Source organism: Manihot esculenta, chromosome 1, assembly GCF_001659605.2.
Source record: "Manihot esculenta cultivar AM560-2 chromosome 1, M.esculenta_v8, whole genome shotgun sequence".
NCBI lineage: Eukaryota > Viridiplantae > Streptophyta > Magnoliopsida > Malpighiales > Euphorbiaceae > Manihot > Manihot esculenta.
Genome location: NC_035161.2, coordinates 33,391,969 through 33,409,547, shown reverse-complemented (window position 1 = coordinate 33,409,547; position 17,579 = coordinate 33,391,969). Strand labels below are relative to the sequence as shown.

The window sequence follows — 17,579 nt, the reverse complement described above, 5'->3', positions numbered from 1 at the left end:
TCTCTACACAATCTCTACAATCATTCTTATTCTCAACCTTGGAGTTTTAGCGTTTACAAAAAAGACTTTATCACATATTTTATACTCAAATTCACTATACTGAAACTAAATTAATATAGATAGGAAACAACTGAAGTTCTTTAATTGCCTTTTGGTGTTGTCAATGGCTCACATTTTTTTTTTTAACTTTTTTTAGATTTTCTAACAATAATAACAACTTTTTAATCAAACCAAACCAAATCAAATAAAACTAGTGACCAAACTTGAAAAGATCTGATTAGTTAACATGGAACTAACAAATAAATAACGAATGAAATCAGGGAATTATTTAAGCTTGAGGATGAAGCAAATTAGGTAAAATAATAATAATAATACTAACTTTAATTAAGCTAAATATGCAAATTAATTAATGGATGTATTAGCTTAGCGCTTTTTTTTTTTTTTTTTTTGAAATTGGTTAGCTTAGCTTTATAATTTAGATTAGCGCGGTAGTTTCACATCGAAGGCTGACAACATCCCAAAATCAGCTAAGACTTCGAGCCTAAGGAGGCAACTAACCCGCAAGAATCCCATTTCCAAATTTTCCAATTTTCCATTTTTCGTTTTCTCATATAAACCATTCCCGCAAAATTCCCCACAGGCCAGGGGGAGAGAGAGAGAATCCGTTTTCTCTCGATCTCCATTTTCTCTGCTTTCAATTTTCACGGCTTTTCTAATGAAATCAGAGCTGCTTCAGGTTAGATAATAATAATCGTCTACATTTTTTGTTTTTCTCGAATGATTTTGAAAATGTTTCTTAAAGTTTGAAACTACTTGATCCTGAGAATTTCGCGGAAAAAAATTCAAATTTCATTTGCCGTTGTTGTCAAGCCATTGTTCAGTTACATTTAATTGGATTCTGTTTGGAATTCAATTCATACCTGTTTTGAATTCTAACTTTATTTTGAATTTCTTTTTCTGGTTCCTGGTTCAAGATTTTGGATTTTCAAATGACTTGTTGAACTCCAATTTCATGCATATTCTTCTTTTTCTTCTTCCTTTGATAGATGCAGGCAATATTTTGATTCGTAAGGCCTCACTTTTGGCAATATTGGTTAAAATAAGAACAATATTTGCTTTTTGGGAGTCCGGGTACCTGTGATGAGAGTTCTGCTCGTTACTGGGCTATATTTAGACGATATCGAAACAGCCGAATACACGAAAATCTTGGAGCAGAAAGTCCAAGCGCCCTCGTCTCAATTTGGTGTGGATGGTTGTAATACAGATAATCTGCACATGGAGTCGGTGAGGATTCTTCCAGAGGCCACAAATAGTTCCTGAAAGAGAATCTGAAATTTTCACTCTCCAAGGTTGAAAACGAAATTTTATTTTATTTTATTTTTATCACTTTCACTGCTACAATTTTGTTCTTTTATGCTTATATTATACTACGAAATATATTCCATATCCAGATGGTGTAAAGGTAACAAGGGAAGATCGAGGTGTTTGGCACTGTTATTAGGACCATTTAAGAAAAATCCAAATTCGTCAATCACATTGGACAACAACCATTTGTTTGACTCCAAGAATGATAGCTTACCAATGGGCTTATATGTATGTTCATGTCTGTATTTTTTAATTAAGAAATGATAAAAAAAAAAGGGTTTCTTGCTTGAGACAAAGAACTGACCAAAATTTTCAGTGAATTAGCACTAACCCATGATTAGTTTGCCGATGTATATGATTGTGGCAGTTAAGGTTGCGTGGCCCTTATGTTCTCCATGAGTCCAGCAAACCTGTTTTATTAAACAAATTCCGACCTTAATACATTAGCTAAACATTAAGGAAAAGAGAGGGAGCTGATGGAAAGAGGCAAAGTTATATATTTGTGTGGTTTATATGAGCATACATTGACTTCCCTACATATTATGTGATTTTCAGTCTTGTTGAGACAAAGGTTAGAGATGGGGGCCGCTGATGAGGAGCCGATAAAGGGGTCCAGTGGTGATGAGGAAAAAACTATTGTTTCAGTCCGCCTGAGGCCTTTGAATGAGAAGGAAACTGCAAGAAATGATGTATCAGATTGGGAATGCATCAACAATAACACTGTCATATACAGGAACAATCTTTCAGTTCCTGAGAGTTCCTTGTGCCCAACTGTCTATACATTTGGTAAGAAATTTGCTTATTTCACAGTTTAATATAATCTTCTTTTATATTTTAATTGCATCTCCAATTATGCATCCCAGAGATGCCAAAAATTGCTGATATATAGATTCTACAGTTAGTATCCCACCACAGTTAGTTTACTGATAAAAATTTTATTCTGTTGTTCAAATAATGTTTTGAATCTGTTGTTGGGTACCTGGATCATATTGCTTTTTTTTTTCTTTTTTCTTTTTGATTTTTTTGTTTATTTTCTATTAATCTACTAATGCTTACTTATGCACTTTTAGACATTGAGAAATATTTTTGTTCCATTGGCATTTTGTGAAGTTGATTGTATTTTTTTTTTCATGTGTTTATTAATGTTCTTCTGAGTAATGTATTTGTACAAGGTTATTTGAGCAATTAATTAGACACCACATGTTTTTTCATGATACCATCCTCTTCCATTTTGCTTCCCTTTTCTGTTCTTTGGTTAATTTGTTGGTTGTAGATAGAGTATTTAGCCCTGAATCCTCCACGAGGCAGGTGTATGAGGAAGGAGCTAAGGAGGTTGTAGATAGAGTATTTTTCAGGAAAACGCTCTAGTTTTATATAAATAAACAGTCCCTTAGCTATTCTTAACAGCTGAGGAGCATATCTGAGAGACAGATAAGAGAGTGATAGAGGGTAATGGGATTTGTTCTCCATTAACCATGTACCAGGACAAACATTCTATTAAAATACCATAAAGCCAACACATGGCTTTTCAATTTCTGTCAAAGTGAAAATATGATTGCCTTTACTGTTTATTTAAGAGAATCCCAACATTTAGCTTTGTGTTTATACTCCTTTGGGCATTGCCTTCTATTCTATCTTTTAGAAATGCATCATTCGTTCAAATAAATAATTATGAATATCGTTCGAATAAAATTTCTATCAAGCACTGAAGATAGCAAAAAACAACAGAATATATTTTTCAACAAAAATAAGAACAGACTTAAAAGAAAAAAAGAAATGGAATCAAAATTCAATGGATTATCTGCGTACCTTTACATTAAATTTATGTCTAGTAAAAATTAGATCTAAAGTTATATCAAAATTCAGTATTATTAGAGAATATTCTAATAAAAACAGCGAAGAAAAACTACCTGATCATTCAACGCTTTTATTTTATTTTATTATTTAAATGGTATTTAAGTAGAGATAAATAGATGACACTTTAACTATTATTAAAATTTTATATAACACAATATGTATTTTTTATAAATTAATTGTGTTACGGTAAATATGTTATACTAATGGTACAATGAAAATATTTTAAAATAATATATAAATATAATATTTTTTAAAGTTTTAAGAATTATACTCTATACAACAGTGTGTATTTTATTTTATTTTATAAATTTATAAAAAAAATAACTTGAAAATTTGAATTATTGCTTAGTTTCCAAGCAACCTATACAAGTCATTATATATATGGGTTCCTTCCTATAGATTAAAAGACCAAAAAAGAGAGAAAAAAATGATTGAAAACTTGAAACGGCCAGAAATAATATACAACCTGTAGTGCCAAGAAAGATTGAAACAGAGAGAAGAGAAAAGAAAATATATATCTTTTTCGAGTGGAAGAAAACCGGAGAGAAAATATGTCGTCCCCATGGCTTTGTGGGTTTCGCTTCAAACCTACGGACGAGGATCTCGTTCACTTCTATCTTCAAAAGAAGTTGGACAGACAAGCATTACCCCTTGGTTTGATCACCGAATGTGATATTTATGCCGGGAATCCATGGAAGATCTTGGACAATGTCAAGAACTTTGATGGGTTCTATTATGTGTTCACCAATTTGAAGAGGATGAGTAAAGCCAAGATTGATAGAAGGGCCGGTTCTGGAACCTGGAAAGGCCAAACAACAAATCGATTTCAACAATCTGAAGGGAAGAGTCGTTGGGCAAAGAAAGCGTTCATATTTGAAGTTGATAAGAAAAATTTGAAATCCGTTGGCCAAAACAATGGGCGCTGGCTTATGGTAGAGTTTTCATTAGGCGATGAAGGGGTAAGTAAAAGCCTTAAAGTTGATTTGTTTTAGGGTTTTTGTTACTCCTTAATTAATCTTAATGAAAATCGTGTCCTAAATTGATTCTGTGCAATTTTGTATGACTGATTCTTGCATTTTTCCTTTGCAGTTTGATGGAAAAGCTGTGCTGTGTAGAATCTATAACAAACATGCAAGAGATTTTCACAAGAAAGAACAAGTTGGTGTTGATTATTCAAATTGTGAGGCAATAGTCCCGTACGTTAAAAAGAAACAAGTATCTTTGGCTGATGACAAGGAAGGGAATCAGCATCCAACGAAGAAGATGAAGAAACAAAGATCTATTGCTGATGACGAGGAAGGACATCAGAACTCAAAGAAGATGAAGCAGCAGGAGCCGGTTGACTTATACGGAGAGAGCATTGGCAGCACTAGTTGTTGTCCTTCAAATTTCGTAGTGGAGCAACTACCAGTATCGTCTGACTACTCAAGTAGATTCCCTGAAGATGAAGCTGTCTTTTTAGCAGATGGAGAATTAAATTCCCTTCTTGACTTTCCATCAGATTATGATCTAACATCACTCCTCTTAGATATGGACGTAGGGACTGGAACTTTCCCTGAAGATGAGCTCAGCAAATTTTTGGCGGAGAACATCGATGACGGTGGCTTCTTCTCTTCCATGCCACCTCTCACTATGCAATGCAACAAAGTTAACAAAGACGACGAAAACGGCAACAATCTCTCCTCATCGATGCCTCTGCAAGGAGGGCTTTGCGACAGAAATGCAGTTTTGCGGGATGTTAATTAGTATGCTTTATTTCTAGTTTCATTGTAATTAAACTCGGTGGTTATAATGCATAGATTGATTCCCATATCTGCAATTATTAATCAAAGCTTCCACTTTCTGCATACGGTCATACTAGCAAAATCGTACTACTCATGCAGATTATAATTAGCTTTTCTAATGCAGGACGATTTGTTGTTTTTAATTAATTTTATTTTTGTTTACACACATCCGATCATCTATACATACTACATATTTAAAATTTTAATTTTTCTTTGGCCTTGTTTTACAAAATTTATATAAAAAATATTATTAAAACTAATTTTATTATTTCTATAATAAAACATATTAAATTTAATTTAATACTCGTATTAATATTTAATAAACAATCTTTTCACAACAAAATTCTGGTATTAGTGTTAAATTAATTAAAATGCTTTATGGGCTAAAACATTTCTACTTGACATTTCTAATGGTCTAAACATCAGTGAAAAATAATGAATTTTATTATTATTATTATTATTACAAGTTACAATCCCTTCAGTGTGCTGCAACATTTTAAAAATATTAATTATTTATCCAGAAAATTGAAGAAAAATTCAAAATTTCTTAAATTAAGGAACATGTGAATAGAGAGTATAGATTTTATCTTCTGCTTTCAGATAGATAAATAGATATATAGATGGATTAAAGTTATTTATTATTATATTGTTTTTAATTTTTTAAAATAAAATGTCCATTATTGAGTTTCTTTCAGGGAATATTATAAAATTATATTTTAATTTTAAAACTAATCAACTCATCTTAATAGTGTAAAACGAAGCAGATCTGTTTGTGTGTGATATTCTTGTAAGTTTATAAATTAGATTTATTAATTGAAATAAATAAGCTAATAGATTTTTTTTTTTTTGAATAAAAAATAAGCTAATAGATTAACTTTACAATTTAATATTTATAAGCATTAAATTTCTATGTTTATAATCAAATATTTTGGTATACTATGCTTATCTAATTTAAAAATTCTATAATGCATCACATTTATATTTTTTTATAATTTTAATAATAAATTTACTTATTATTAAAAATATAAATTGCTTGTTAATATTTTAATTAAAAAAACGTGATTATTTAAAAGTTGATAAATAAATGAGATTAAATCAACCGCATATTATATCAATTTTAATTATTAATTCATTTTAAAAGTTAAACCTTTATCTGTTTAGTGATTTTATTCAAATATTTTAATTTTAATAATTTAATTTAAAATTAAAATATTTTATATAAATTATTTTAATACCCACGGAGGAAAAAAACAAAACACACCTCATAAATAATTAATAAACTATTTATATGATCAAATGTTGTCCTAAGCCTTACTCTTTATAAAATTCATAAAAGGTAATCGTAACAGCCTGGCGTCTAAGGGAAGAAATCTTGGGCAGGAGAAGTAAACATCAGAAACAAGCAAGCACAAATCAAGCAATGGGGACGATGAGGGTGGCTTCCTTAGCTTTGGGGCTCTCATCCTTGTTGATTCTGGCGAGTGTGTCCTATGTCTTTTGTGCACCTGGTTCGTTGCTTCAGCGCTTGTCCGGAAGCAACAATTACTTGACCACTGAGGAGCTATGGTTCAATCAGATTCTCGATCACTATTCTCCATATGTACCTTCTATTTCTCCCTCCTTTTAGGTTTTTCTTTCAAGTTCACGATCTGACTAGTCAATTCGATGTTAATCAATTTATTTATTTATTTATTTTGTGAATGAGCTGGGAATTTGAGCTCTAGATTTTTTTTTTTTTGGTTCGTATTGTATTTGTAGGATCGCCGTGAGTTTAAGCAGCGCTACTATGAATTTGTTGAGTATTTCAGAGTTCCAGATGGACCCATTTTTTTGAAAATTTGTGGTGAAGCTTCATGCAACGGCATAGCCAATGACTACCTCAGTGTAAGTTTTTTAAGTTCTGTAAAGTTGCCTTAAAAGGTATTTTAGGTATTGATATCTGATCGAGCTCAGAGTCGATTTTCGAGATTCACTCAAAGGTCAATTTTGAGCGTTTCCAATTATTTAAACAAATCCCACATGTTGTAAAAGTGAAAAGGGTGTGAATTCACTACCCTACTATTATTGTTTGCCTTATATATGTTCATATAACAATAATAATACAAGAGAGAGATATGAATTGTCCTTGCAAAATACAATTTTTAACTTTCTGTGCTATTAGTAAATTCCTGGAATTTTTACATTTACTGCTTCGTAGAGTAGGAGAAAATTTAATTTCAAACCTTGTTATCTTACGCAGGTTCTTGCTAAAAAGTTTGGGGCAGCCATTGTTTCGCTTGAGCATCGTTACTATGGTAAAAGCACACCCTTCAAAACAACTGAGACAAAGAATTTGAGATATCTTTCATCTAAGCAGGCGCTCTTTGACTTGGCTGTTTTCCGTCAGCAATATCAGGCAAGTTAGATTTAGTACTTAATGAATCAACTAGTTCCAATCAATACCTGGCCTCGCTCTGTCTCACCGTATGTGAATGTAAATCAAGATCAACCCAATGTTGTGAAGCAGATTTATTTTAGTCATGCATTTTAGTTTTCTGCAATTCTAGCATAATTGCAATATCTGCATCTTGTTCTGGAGGTTTGTTCTCTTTTTATATGCTGTTCACATTAATCTCAGCAAACTAAAGTGCAGCTGCTGCTTCTGAAAATATTTAAGTGTAACATACTTACCATATTGTTATGGTTATCCATGGATGGTTGCAAGGTTGCCTAAACAATGCACCACATTTGGAACAAACGTGTGGTAGAATTCAACTGATTCTATTAATAGAACTTTGTTCAATCGACTTACTTGGAATTACGTAAAATGGTATAGTTCAACTAAACTCTAGTGACTGAAATAATTGAAAAGTAAATTGAATTCTTGTAGTTCCTTATATTACCCCTAATTATAATGTAACAAAGGTGCTTTCAAGAGTATTTTTTATTTTTTCAGTAATAGTATCACCTCTACCAAACTGAGAGAATGTAATTCTTGCAAAATGCCTCATTGTAACCACCCAGGATTGAATCTATCACTTCTAGAGGTTTCCAAACACAAAACTTGAGAAAATAGAATTAATATGAATTGAAGACACTGAGAGAAATTACTGTTCTATTTCTTCAAGATGTTAATTCACTGTGTATGCATCAAGGCATCACTTTACCGTATTCCTTAATTTGTGCAGAAATTGTCATATGGTTCTCTATTCTTGATTGGGAATGATTTTGTTATTTTCTTTGTCCTTGAGGAGCATAGCTATAATTATTATGGTTATGCATGGATGATTGCAAAGTTGCCTAAACAAAAGTGTGCACTGCATTTGGAACAAACATGTGATATATGGAACTTTGTTCAATAGACATACTTGGAATTACATAAAATGATATAGTTCAACTGGCCTCTAATACTGAAATAATTGAAAAGTGAATTGAATTCTTGTAGTACCTTATATTACTCCTAATTATAATGTAACAAAGGTGCTTTCAAGTGTACTTTTGGTTTTTTCAGTAATAGTCTCACCTCTACCTACCAAACTGAAAGAATTTAATTCTTGCAAAATGCCCCACTCAGGATTGAATCCTATCACTTCCAGAGGTTTTCAAACACAACTTCCGGCAAAAAATAAAACTTGAGCAATAGAATTAATTATGAGTTGAATACACTGAGAGAAATTACTGTTGTATTTCTTCAAGATGTTAATTCACTGTATATGCATCAAGGTATCACTTTACCATATTCCTGAATTTGTGCAGAAGTTGTCATATGGTTCTCTATCCTTGATTGGAAATTATTTTTTTAATTTCTTTGTCCTTGAGGAGCATAGCTATAATTATAAATTATTATACATTAGTGGAGTACAATTTTTCACTTTATGCTATTGTTTTTTTCTTCATTTTTCTCGTGTAGGAATCACTAAACTTGAAGCTCAATAGAACAAATATTGAAAATCCCTGGTTTGTTTTTGGAATATCGTATTCTGGAGCTCTCAGTGCATGGTTTCGTCTTAAGTTTCCACATTTAACATGTGGAAGTCTTGCAAGTTCTGCAGTTGTTCTTGCTGTTTACAACTTCACTGAATTTGATCAGCAGGTGAACAAAATGTTGATTCTGTAGCATATACATTAAATACATCTTGGAAGATGTCCTTGTGCAGGCTCACCTTTAAGTTTAATTCTCTTCATTATGTTTTTTTTTCCTTTTGGCCCTTATATGGTTCCACATTATGAAAACTTTTGTCTGTATCTGCTTTCCTGTAAGCCTTTTTTGCCATCTATTTTTGGCCAGATTGGTGAGTCAGCTGGTGTTGAATGTAAAGCTGCATTACAAGAAAGTACTCGACTTGTCGAAGAAAGGCTGGCATCAAATAGGAATGCAGTAAAGAAATTATTTGGTGCAGCTGAGGTTTTTGCTTTATCTATGTTTTATAATTCATTGTTTCCTAACACACACAATGAGATGATCTATAGACTTGATGAGGACTTATTTATGTTCCTCATCTCACAGGTTAACCTTTCTTTTGCAGCTTGAAAATGATGGTGATTTCCTGTATTTCCTGGCAGATGCAGCTGTTACAGCAGTATGAGTTATTTCCTTTTCTGATTTTGTTGCTTACTACCAGATCTTGTAATTTATTAGGATGGTGTCCTAATTTTGCAGTTTCAATATGGGAATCCGGATAAATTATGCACCCCTCTTGTTGAAGCAAAGAAAGCTGGAGAGGACTTAGTAGTAAGCCTTACTTTCTTCACTTGATATTATTCCTTAGGGTAAATCACAAAAATATCTCTAAAATTTGAAAAAATGTACACTTGAAATTTCTGTTTTGTAAAAGTGAATTATTTGGCCCTTGACTGTTCAAATCAACTGTATTTCAGTTTTTCAATTATGCTTTAATCCCTCACCATTTAAATGAAACAAACTTCTAATCCTTGAGTTCCATAGTTATTAAAGGCGCATCTCAACCTCAAGGCTTAGTAGGCTCCAACCTTAACGCCTTAAGCACCTAGACGTGCACCTTGTTCCATTGACAAAAAAACAAGCCCTTTTTGACTTGAAATTTGCCAATCTACCAGAATCCATTCTTGATGACTAAGAAGTTCTCAGACTTAGAATCGCTAGTGAATAGTGATAACCAAACACTTTTAATTTGTTTCTCATATGTTGTTTTCAATATTCTTTTATTATTTATCTTATCTTAGTTGTGTTTTGTACTCTTTTATTATTAGATTCTTTGAGATTAGTAATCTATTATAGTATTGTGATATTGCTTCTTTTTTTTTTCAAAAAAGATATTAAAGTGCTATTTAAGTAATATATTTCTTGGATATGCTATATATGTCTAAAGAAGAAATATTAACATGTTAATTAGGTCCTATACCTGTTGGTTATCTAGAATTGCTTATTTATTAAACTTGATCATTTGCTCCTCACTTCATTCAGACATGCGCTTGTGCCTTGCACTTAGGTCCTAGATCCCTTTGTGTCTTAGTGCGCCTTCAACCTTTACCGACTACGTTGAGATCTCATATATTATACCCAAGTCAAAATTAAATAAAGTGTACAATATATAAAACATAGTGATTGAGAGGTTGTTTCATTTAATTGTTAGGGGCTAAAATGTTATTTTGTTTAAGAAATTGAATAAAGTGTACATTTTAGCAGAGATCTAAAGTATAATAATTTGATCATTGGGCTAGTAACCCAGTGATGGAGTGCTTACCTTGTAATGAAGGAGGTCAATGATTTCAAGCTATTGCAGCCCCTTTCTACCTTTAAAACTTTCTGCTGTACCCAAAAAAAAAAAAAATTGTAATAAATTTGAAAAGTTTAGAATACAATTTATTTAAGAAAAGCGAGCATCTGAGTTTATAACTGTATATTTTGGCGAGTAACGGGGGGCTTTATGTAATTTACCCTATTCTTTAAAAATGAATAAAGACATTCTTTAAAAGAACCTTCGCTTAATATATTTTGTTAGTTATTGTCATTCACCAAACCATCTAGGACTTGCTTCTAGTTTTCTTGCATATCCTTTCTTAGGTAGAAGTTGAGCACTGTATCAATCTTCTCGGTACCAGGACTGGCTAAATTAATCTGTGAAATGCTGTGAGAATTTGCATATGGCATAATGCCATATTGGCATGTCCTACTTGAGAACTAAATGATGGATTAATCTTGGACAATTGATTTACCGTACAGTTAATTAAGTGATTCTTGCTGTACTTTTAGTGCAGTGCATTCCTTATATCGTTCTTTTTCTTTAAATATAGTCCTTACATCAGTTAGATGCTGGAAAATTTTACAAGTTCATACTTATTTGTGTGCTGGAAAACAAATAGTTCTCATCATATTGATTCCACTGCTCAAAATGGATTAATTGCTCAGTAATCTTCACTTAATCTGTCAGTAATATTCTCTTGGACTAAATTATTTGATTGCTTTGGCTATTGGCTAAGTGCTTGTTGGATAGGATGTAATGAAATAAAAATCAATACTGCAATCCACTAAATATTCATTTCACTATGGTAAATTGCATTCAATTGCATTATATCAAACATGCACTAAAGGGATGGTGTTGGAATAGGATAAACCCAAGATTTATGAATTACTCATTGATGTTCTGTGCTGCTTGTAATTTCTATCCTAACTAGGATTATATAATTTTTCCCCTTCTCTCTTTTAACACGATAATACAATCTATTCATTGGCAAATCATGAGGACCTTTTGCTTTAGTTGTTAAGTATGCTTCAAAAGTCAAGTTGAAGAAACATTTTGACTGCAGGAAGCTTATGCCAAATATGTTAAAGAGATTTACGTGGGAACTTTTGGTGTCAGTGTTCAAGCATATAATCAGGAAAATTTGAAAAATACTGCTGTTGCTGAAGATCATTCTGATCGGTTATGGTGGTTCCAAGTTTGCACTGAAGTTGCATATTTTCAAGTGGCACCCTCAAATGACAGTATTCGCTCCTCAAAAGTTGATACAAGGCAGGTTTTTAAATCCGTTATGTCTTGTATGCTCTAAATATGCTTAGGGCCTCTATATGTCTAGTATGTATATTAAGCAGCAAACATGGTAGTGTTTGGTCTTCTATATTCCTTTTTCTATCTACAAAATTGTCATTCATGTTGCAGATACCATTTGGATCTATGTAAGAATGTCTTTGGAGAAGGCATCTATCCTGAGGTTGATGTAACAAATATATACTATGGGGGCACAAAAATTGCAGGTCCAGATGTTAACCATTTTATGTTGTTTTATTTATTTATTTTACTTTTTGTGTCTCTATATATGTATCATTCACCATGAATGTCAGTCTTTTTTGTGTGTCTTGTTGGATGGCTTATGATGCGATTTCTCATTTTAAAACAATTAGTTGAGTTTTGAAACCAAATTAAATAGAGGGTATTTGACCATGTTCTTGTTTCCAAATAAATAATGCTATATTTGCTGAAAAATAAACTACTAAATACTTCAGAAAGAAAGGATTCCATGTGTGAAGCATTGGCAGCTTTAGAAGATAATTTTATAGCAATTTAATTGAAAAAAAAAAAAACATTTAGTTGTAAATATGCTATTCATCTTCATTATACTGTTGTTTCCTTAACAAAACCACCATCAAACACAGATTTACGATTGCTTGTGTACATTTGCAGGCTCCAAAATTGTTTTTACAAATGGTTCCCAAGATCCTTGGCGTCATGCATCAAAGCAGATTTCATCTCCTGATAGTAAGTTCTTGAACTTTTTTTTCAGAATCTTTTCCCTGGGGGAAAGAAAAGTGGGAGAGACGTGTAGAGTTGGTATTATGCTTTATTTGGAAAATAATATACTAATCTCTTCTTATTTTGCTCAACTCAACAACAGCTGTGGTGAAGCTGAGTGGATGTTAGTATCCAAAATGCCTTTATTCAGATCAATTTGTTGTCCACTTTGTTATCATATGAAAATTTCAGTTATTGTGACCCTGCTTCATAAGTTCTTGAATTTTGTGCAGTATCAGTATCATAATTCTGCCACATATTTGAACTTGGATTAGATTCTTAGTTGAATTGCAGCCTGAGCTCTTCTAAAGCACCCTGTAGATGTAATTATTTTTATCATTATCTCTGCTGGTCCCTGCTGTTCTAACACTCATATTAGTCGCTGCTATATTGACTTCTAGATAAGTTATATGCGAATGATCTGAAGACCATGATATGCAGAACCATGATGCAAGTTATACATGAATGATCTAAAGACCATGATATGCAGAACCATGATGCAGCATCGTGTGATGCAATAATGTTCAGAAAATCCATTTATTTTCATGAATATTGATCGGCTTTTAAACTTTACAGTGCCTTCATACGTAATCACATGTCACAATTGTGGTCATGGCACAGATATGCGAGGATGTCCCCAATCTCCTTTGAACCTTGAAGGTATATGTTGTTTTCTTCTTCTTTCTTTTCCCCTTTTCAAATAAAGATTTATAGATTTGTTTTGGAAATCTGGCGCAGGATCATAACCAGGCTTATTATCTTTAAAAATTTTCCTAATCAACTTTGTTGGCTGCTAGAAGCCATTTCTCTTTCAAATGGGTCTTGGACCATAGCTTACTAACATCTTTAAACTATGCTATATATCCTTCAACTTTTATTCAACTCATCAGTGATTGTCTGCTCTTCAGTCTTCTCAAATAGTTATTCCGTTTCAGGTAATGCCCAGAACTGCAGTTCCCCAGAAGCAGTTCACAAAATAAGGCAGCAGGTCATTGAACAAATAGACTTGTGGCTGTCTGAGTGCCAGGCTGGTAGTAGGAGTTCTATATGATCGAATATAGTAGAGAGATGCAGGAATATGTGAATTAGGCAGTTAGCCAACCTTTGATCTCATGTATCAACTTCTCAACAGATGTTATGTAGCTCATCTACGAAGAAACTTCAAAGAGACATGTACTAGACTGCGTAAGTTTTGTTTATGGCACTTGTGTATCATTTCCTAATTCCTTTTAAAGGAATTTGGTTAGATTTCCAGAGTACACTATTTAGGTCATGTTATGGTTTTAATGAGAATGAATGCAACACTTTCAGGCTTACCTTATACCTGTCAATAATATAATCTTTATGATCAAAATTCCTTTTCAAATAATCATTTCCGGTGCCTTCCAACAACCAGAAAAAGCCATTCTAATTGATTCTTGTGGGTTCTATCCATTTGATGCCTCTGACCATTTTTTTATCTATTTATTTTTCTTATAGTAGATCATGTGTAGAACTGAATTTCATGATTACCCACAATATATCATAACCAATTATTGGATATTTGCAGTTAGGTCATGTTGCATATTTTGTATAATAGTTCTTTCAGAAGCATGTCATGTTGTATTGCAGGATTGGTCTTGCAATTAGGTTAGACAAGTTTTTCCAAGGGTTTGTTTGGATTACATGTTGAATGTAGTCGATAAGTGTTATAGTTAGTTAATAGCACTAGCTACATGTTAAATGTTTAATAAAATTTATAGAACTATTGTTATCGTATATAAAATAACTAATAGTGGTATACTATGTTACTTTATTACTTTATATTACTATTTCCGTTCACACCTGAAAAGTAATAACGGTGATACTTTAACATTCACCAGTCCCTGGCCTCTCTACCTCTTCTAGGTGTAAACTATATTACTTTTTCATGCATACCTAACAGTCGTCACCCCATTCACTGTACGATGGAAATTTCCATAAGCATTTTGCATTGCTTTTTTAGGTGCCCAGATGAATTCCCAGGTAACAATTACATTACAAAGTTTGTGTATGCAGACATCCTCAAAAGCACGAACACACTTTAAACTAAAGGAGTCTCCATGGGTAGAATCCTCATCAACATCATTTCTTCTATACCCGCTGGTTCTAATGGCCTAGTAAACATATCCCTTGACAAACATTCCCTTTTTGGCTTCCTCTGACTCCCCCTCCCCTGTATTTGCCAAGTTGAGCAAGAGAGTTGGCTTTTGCTCGGACGAGCAGGGCCTCTTGAGCTTCTTTCACATTCTCAGGTCCTCCTCCCCACTTCTTCAGGCAAGTATTTTGAAGGGCTCTTGCATATGAGAATGATACATGCCACAGGTTGGGGGCTTGGTTCATTGCATTCAAGTTCAGTGTTGCCCCCACTTCAGATTGCCCGCCGGACAAGAACTGCCCAACCACACAACAAAATAAAACAGTTTAGCAGCTGACTTTGGAGTATATGTATATCAGCAAAATCAAGTCCACTCCTGCTCGAGAATGGTGTTCAGTCACTTGCCATGATTCCTGGAACAGATGGGGGAATTCTTCGGCGGAGGAGCTTGAGAGTGTAATCAGCGACCTGTTCAGGTGTGGCCCTATCCTTGCACTCTGCACCAGGAGTCACCATGCTGGGCTTGAGGAGGATCCCTTCAAACACGACATTGTTCTGTGCAAGATAAAAGAACACCTCAGCCCAAACCTTCTGAGCTACATCGAAGGTCCTGTCAATCCCATGATCACCGTCAAGCAAGATCTCAGGCTCTACAATTGGGACCAATCCATTGTCCTGCAGAAATCCAATTAAAAACACTGTCCAGAGGCTAAAGTTGACGAAGGAGAAGGCAGTTGATCTTTTGTTACGTTTACCTGAGAAATAGCAGCATAGCGATCTAGACCCCAGGCTGCTTCCTTCGCTGCAAGTGCAGATGGGCCATTGGGAATGCTCACAACTGTACGCATTTTATGTCAGATTACAAAATTTTCAGAGTCACAATCATTATATACATAAGCACTTGCCATTGAATCTTATAAGAAGAAAAAGAAGAAATTCAAAACAGCAGTTTATAGGAGGATAATAATGAATTACCATTTGGCAAAACGAGAACCCTGTTGGTAGTAAGCAGCAGAGCGAGAGGCAAGGCCATCAAGACCTTGGCACCAAGATTCATCATTGGAACCAGCCAGAGGAGCCAGTCCCTGTAGTCAGGGGCGGAGGGAGGAGCTTCCCTTTGATAGGGCACCGCTGCGCACTGCTGCGGCACCACCGGGTTACGCCGCTGCGGCACCTTCATCCCCTTCAAAGCATTTTCCGATCGCCGGTATGGCACGTGCCCCTTGTCGTACCCTCCCTCCGCCCCTGCCTGTAGTACCGTCCATCATCCACCTCTCAGCTTTATAGCAAACTAGGGAACCACGATCATATAGAAAATGCCCATTGAAAAGAAAGGGCAACTTACCTTGTCAACCTTGATGCCTGGAACAATGTTTTGCTCCACAAGAAATATATTGGCCAAGGCCAGGGGCAGTAACAAGAACGGTCCTATATGCCTGGCGGTTAGCCTCAGTGTTCTCTAGCCCAATTGAAGCCAAACGCTTTCCACAAGTGGCATTTGACTCATCCATGGCCAAGAGATGCAATAGTTTTCTACACGCATTTCAGCAATTCCCATCTTATTTCAGTACAAAGCTTAAACTTTAGTGCTGATTGAGACTTGAATATTTGAATCATTTCTAATCAAAAGTTGTAAGTTCCACTGATTATATAGTAGAACTAATTAAAAGAGAAAATAAATGAATGGAGTTAGGAGATACCGCAGTCTTGACAAGCTCATCAGCATATGAGCTAGAACGGACGGAGAGGGCAGAGGAAGCAACGGGGTGACACCTAACTGTAGAGACAGAAGGTTGGCGAACGGCCTGACCCTTGAGCCACTCTGACTTGTCTAGAACTGGTGAGGTTTTGAGGAGAGAAGCAGAGGCCATTTCTGTCGTTTGTAGAGTATGGTCTCTTCTCTCCCTCAACCTCAAGCTATGCCTTTGTTGGGCCTGTCTTTTAACGCAAACAAATTGCTGTATTTCAGAACATTTATAGTTGCAAATCCTTAGCTTTTGATATCCCATTTGAGGCTGTAATGCAATGGCCAACCACTGATTGCCGAGTAGGATGATAAGTGTTTACTTGGCATGATACGTCTTCATGGTTGATATAGGGACGGATGAAAACAAGTATGAAAATTAGTGGTTGGGTCGTCAAAATTTTTGAAAAATTAAAAGAAAAAAAAGGGAATTCCCTGTTGCTAATATCTTTTTTGAGGTTATGTTTTCACTTCATTTGGCCTTTCTGCTGAGGATAAAATCACCAATAGGAAAGGTGTGTACAATTGATTCATTTTGGGAGCAGTATTTATACACCCAACGAATGGGTACAACAAAGAAGAAGAAGAAAAGGAGGTATTTATTGTGTGTATGAAAATTTTCACAGCAAAACATAGTAAATTTGAGTCAAATTTCAGTGAGTAAATTACAAAAGGAAGGGATCATAATGCCAAATGTTTGTGAATCGAGTTATTCTTATCATCTTCATTTGGTTCGCGAGTCATAAATGTTGTGTTTAAAATATGAACAGTAATTGAAATTGTGAAAAGAATAAGAGAAAATTATTTTTTTAATTCCTCAAATATAATATAAGTAACATATTTATCTCTTTATTTCCAAAATTAATGGTTAATTCCATCAAAATCAAACTCAATAATTCTTTAAGTCAATTATTTAAAATAAGTTTAAGAAAAAAATACTAAAATTTTATTTCAAAAATGCTCTT

The 17,579-nt window shown here is 34.0% G+C and overlaps 2 protein-coding genes, 1 long non-coding RNA gene and 1 pseudogene across 4 annotated transcripts; 3 read left to right on the top strand and 1 right to left on the bottom strand.

Annotated features, from left to right (window-relative positions):
* The first annotated feature begins 512 nt into the window (after positions 1-512).
* On the top strand, positions 513-3,312 carry LOC110623598. Of its 2 annotated transcripts, XR_006351298.1 has the most exons (4): positions 513-736; positions 1,047-1,349; positions 1,921-2,151; positions 2,639-3,312. It is a non-coding gene; the product is annotated as an uncharacterized LOC110623598 (long non-coding RNA). The 2 variants fall into 2 exon arrangements; XR_006351297.1 differs by lacking the exon at positions 2,639-3,312 and having other exon boundaries at positions 1,921-2,622.
* A 157-nt stretch (positions 3,313-3,469) lies between these two features.
* On the top strand, positions 3,470-5,063 carry LOC110623589 (transcription factor JUNGBRUNNEN 1). The gene is made up of 2 exons (XM_021768587.2): positions 3,470-4,181; positions 4,312-5,063. Exons 1-2 carry the CDS (start codon positions 3,774-3,776, stop codon positions 4,966-4,968), a joined length of 1,065 nt encoding a protein of 354 aa, XP_021624279.1. The 5' UTR covers positions 3,470-3,773; the 3' UTR covers positions 4,969-5,063.
* A 1,258-nt stretch (positions 5,064-6,321) lies between these two features.
* Positions 6,322-14,070, top strand: LOC110601726 (probable serine protease EDA2). Its single transcript, XM_021738992.2, has 12 exons — positions 6,322-6,606; positions 6,765-6,890; positions 7,246-7,401; positions 8,896-9,078; positions 9,274-9,390; positions 9,512-9,565; positions 9,646-9,717; positions 11,772-11,977; positions 12,125-12,219; positions 12,647-12,721; positions 13,331-13,414; positions 13,690-14,070. Exons 1-12 carry the CDS (start codon positions 6,427-6,429, stop codon positions 13,803-13,805), a joined length of 1,464 nt encoding a protein of 487 aa, XP_021594684.1. The 5' UTR covers positions 6,322-6,426; the 3' UTR covers positions 13,806-14,070.
* A 637-nt stretch (positions 14,071-14,707) lies between these two features.
* LOC110601735 lies at positions 14,708-16,804 on the bottom strand (annotated as a pseudogene).
* Between the last annotated feature and the right edge of the window lie 775 nt (positions 16,805-17,579).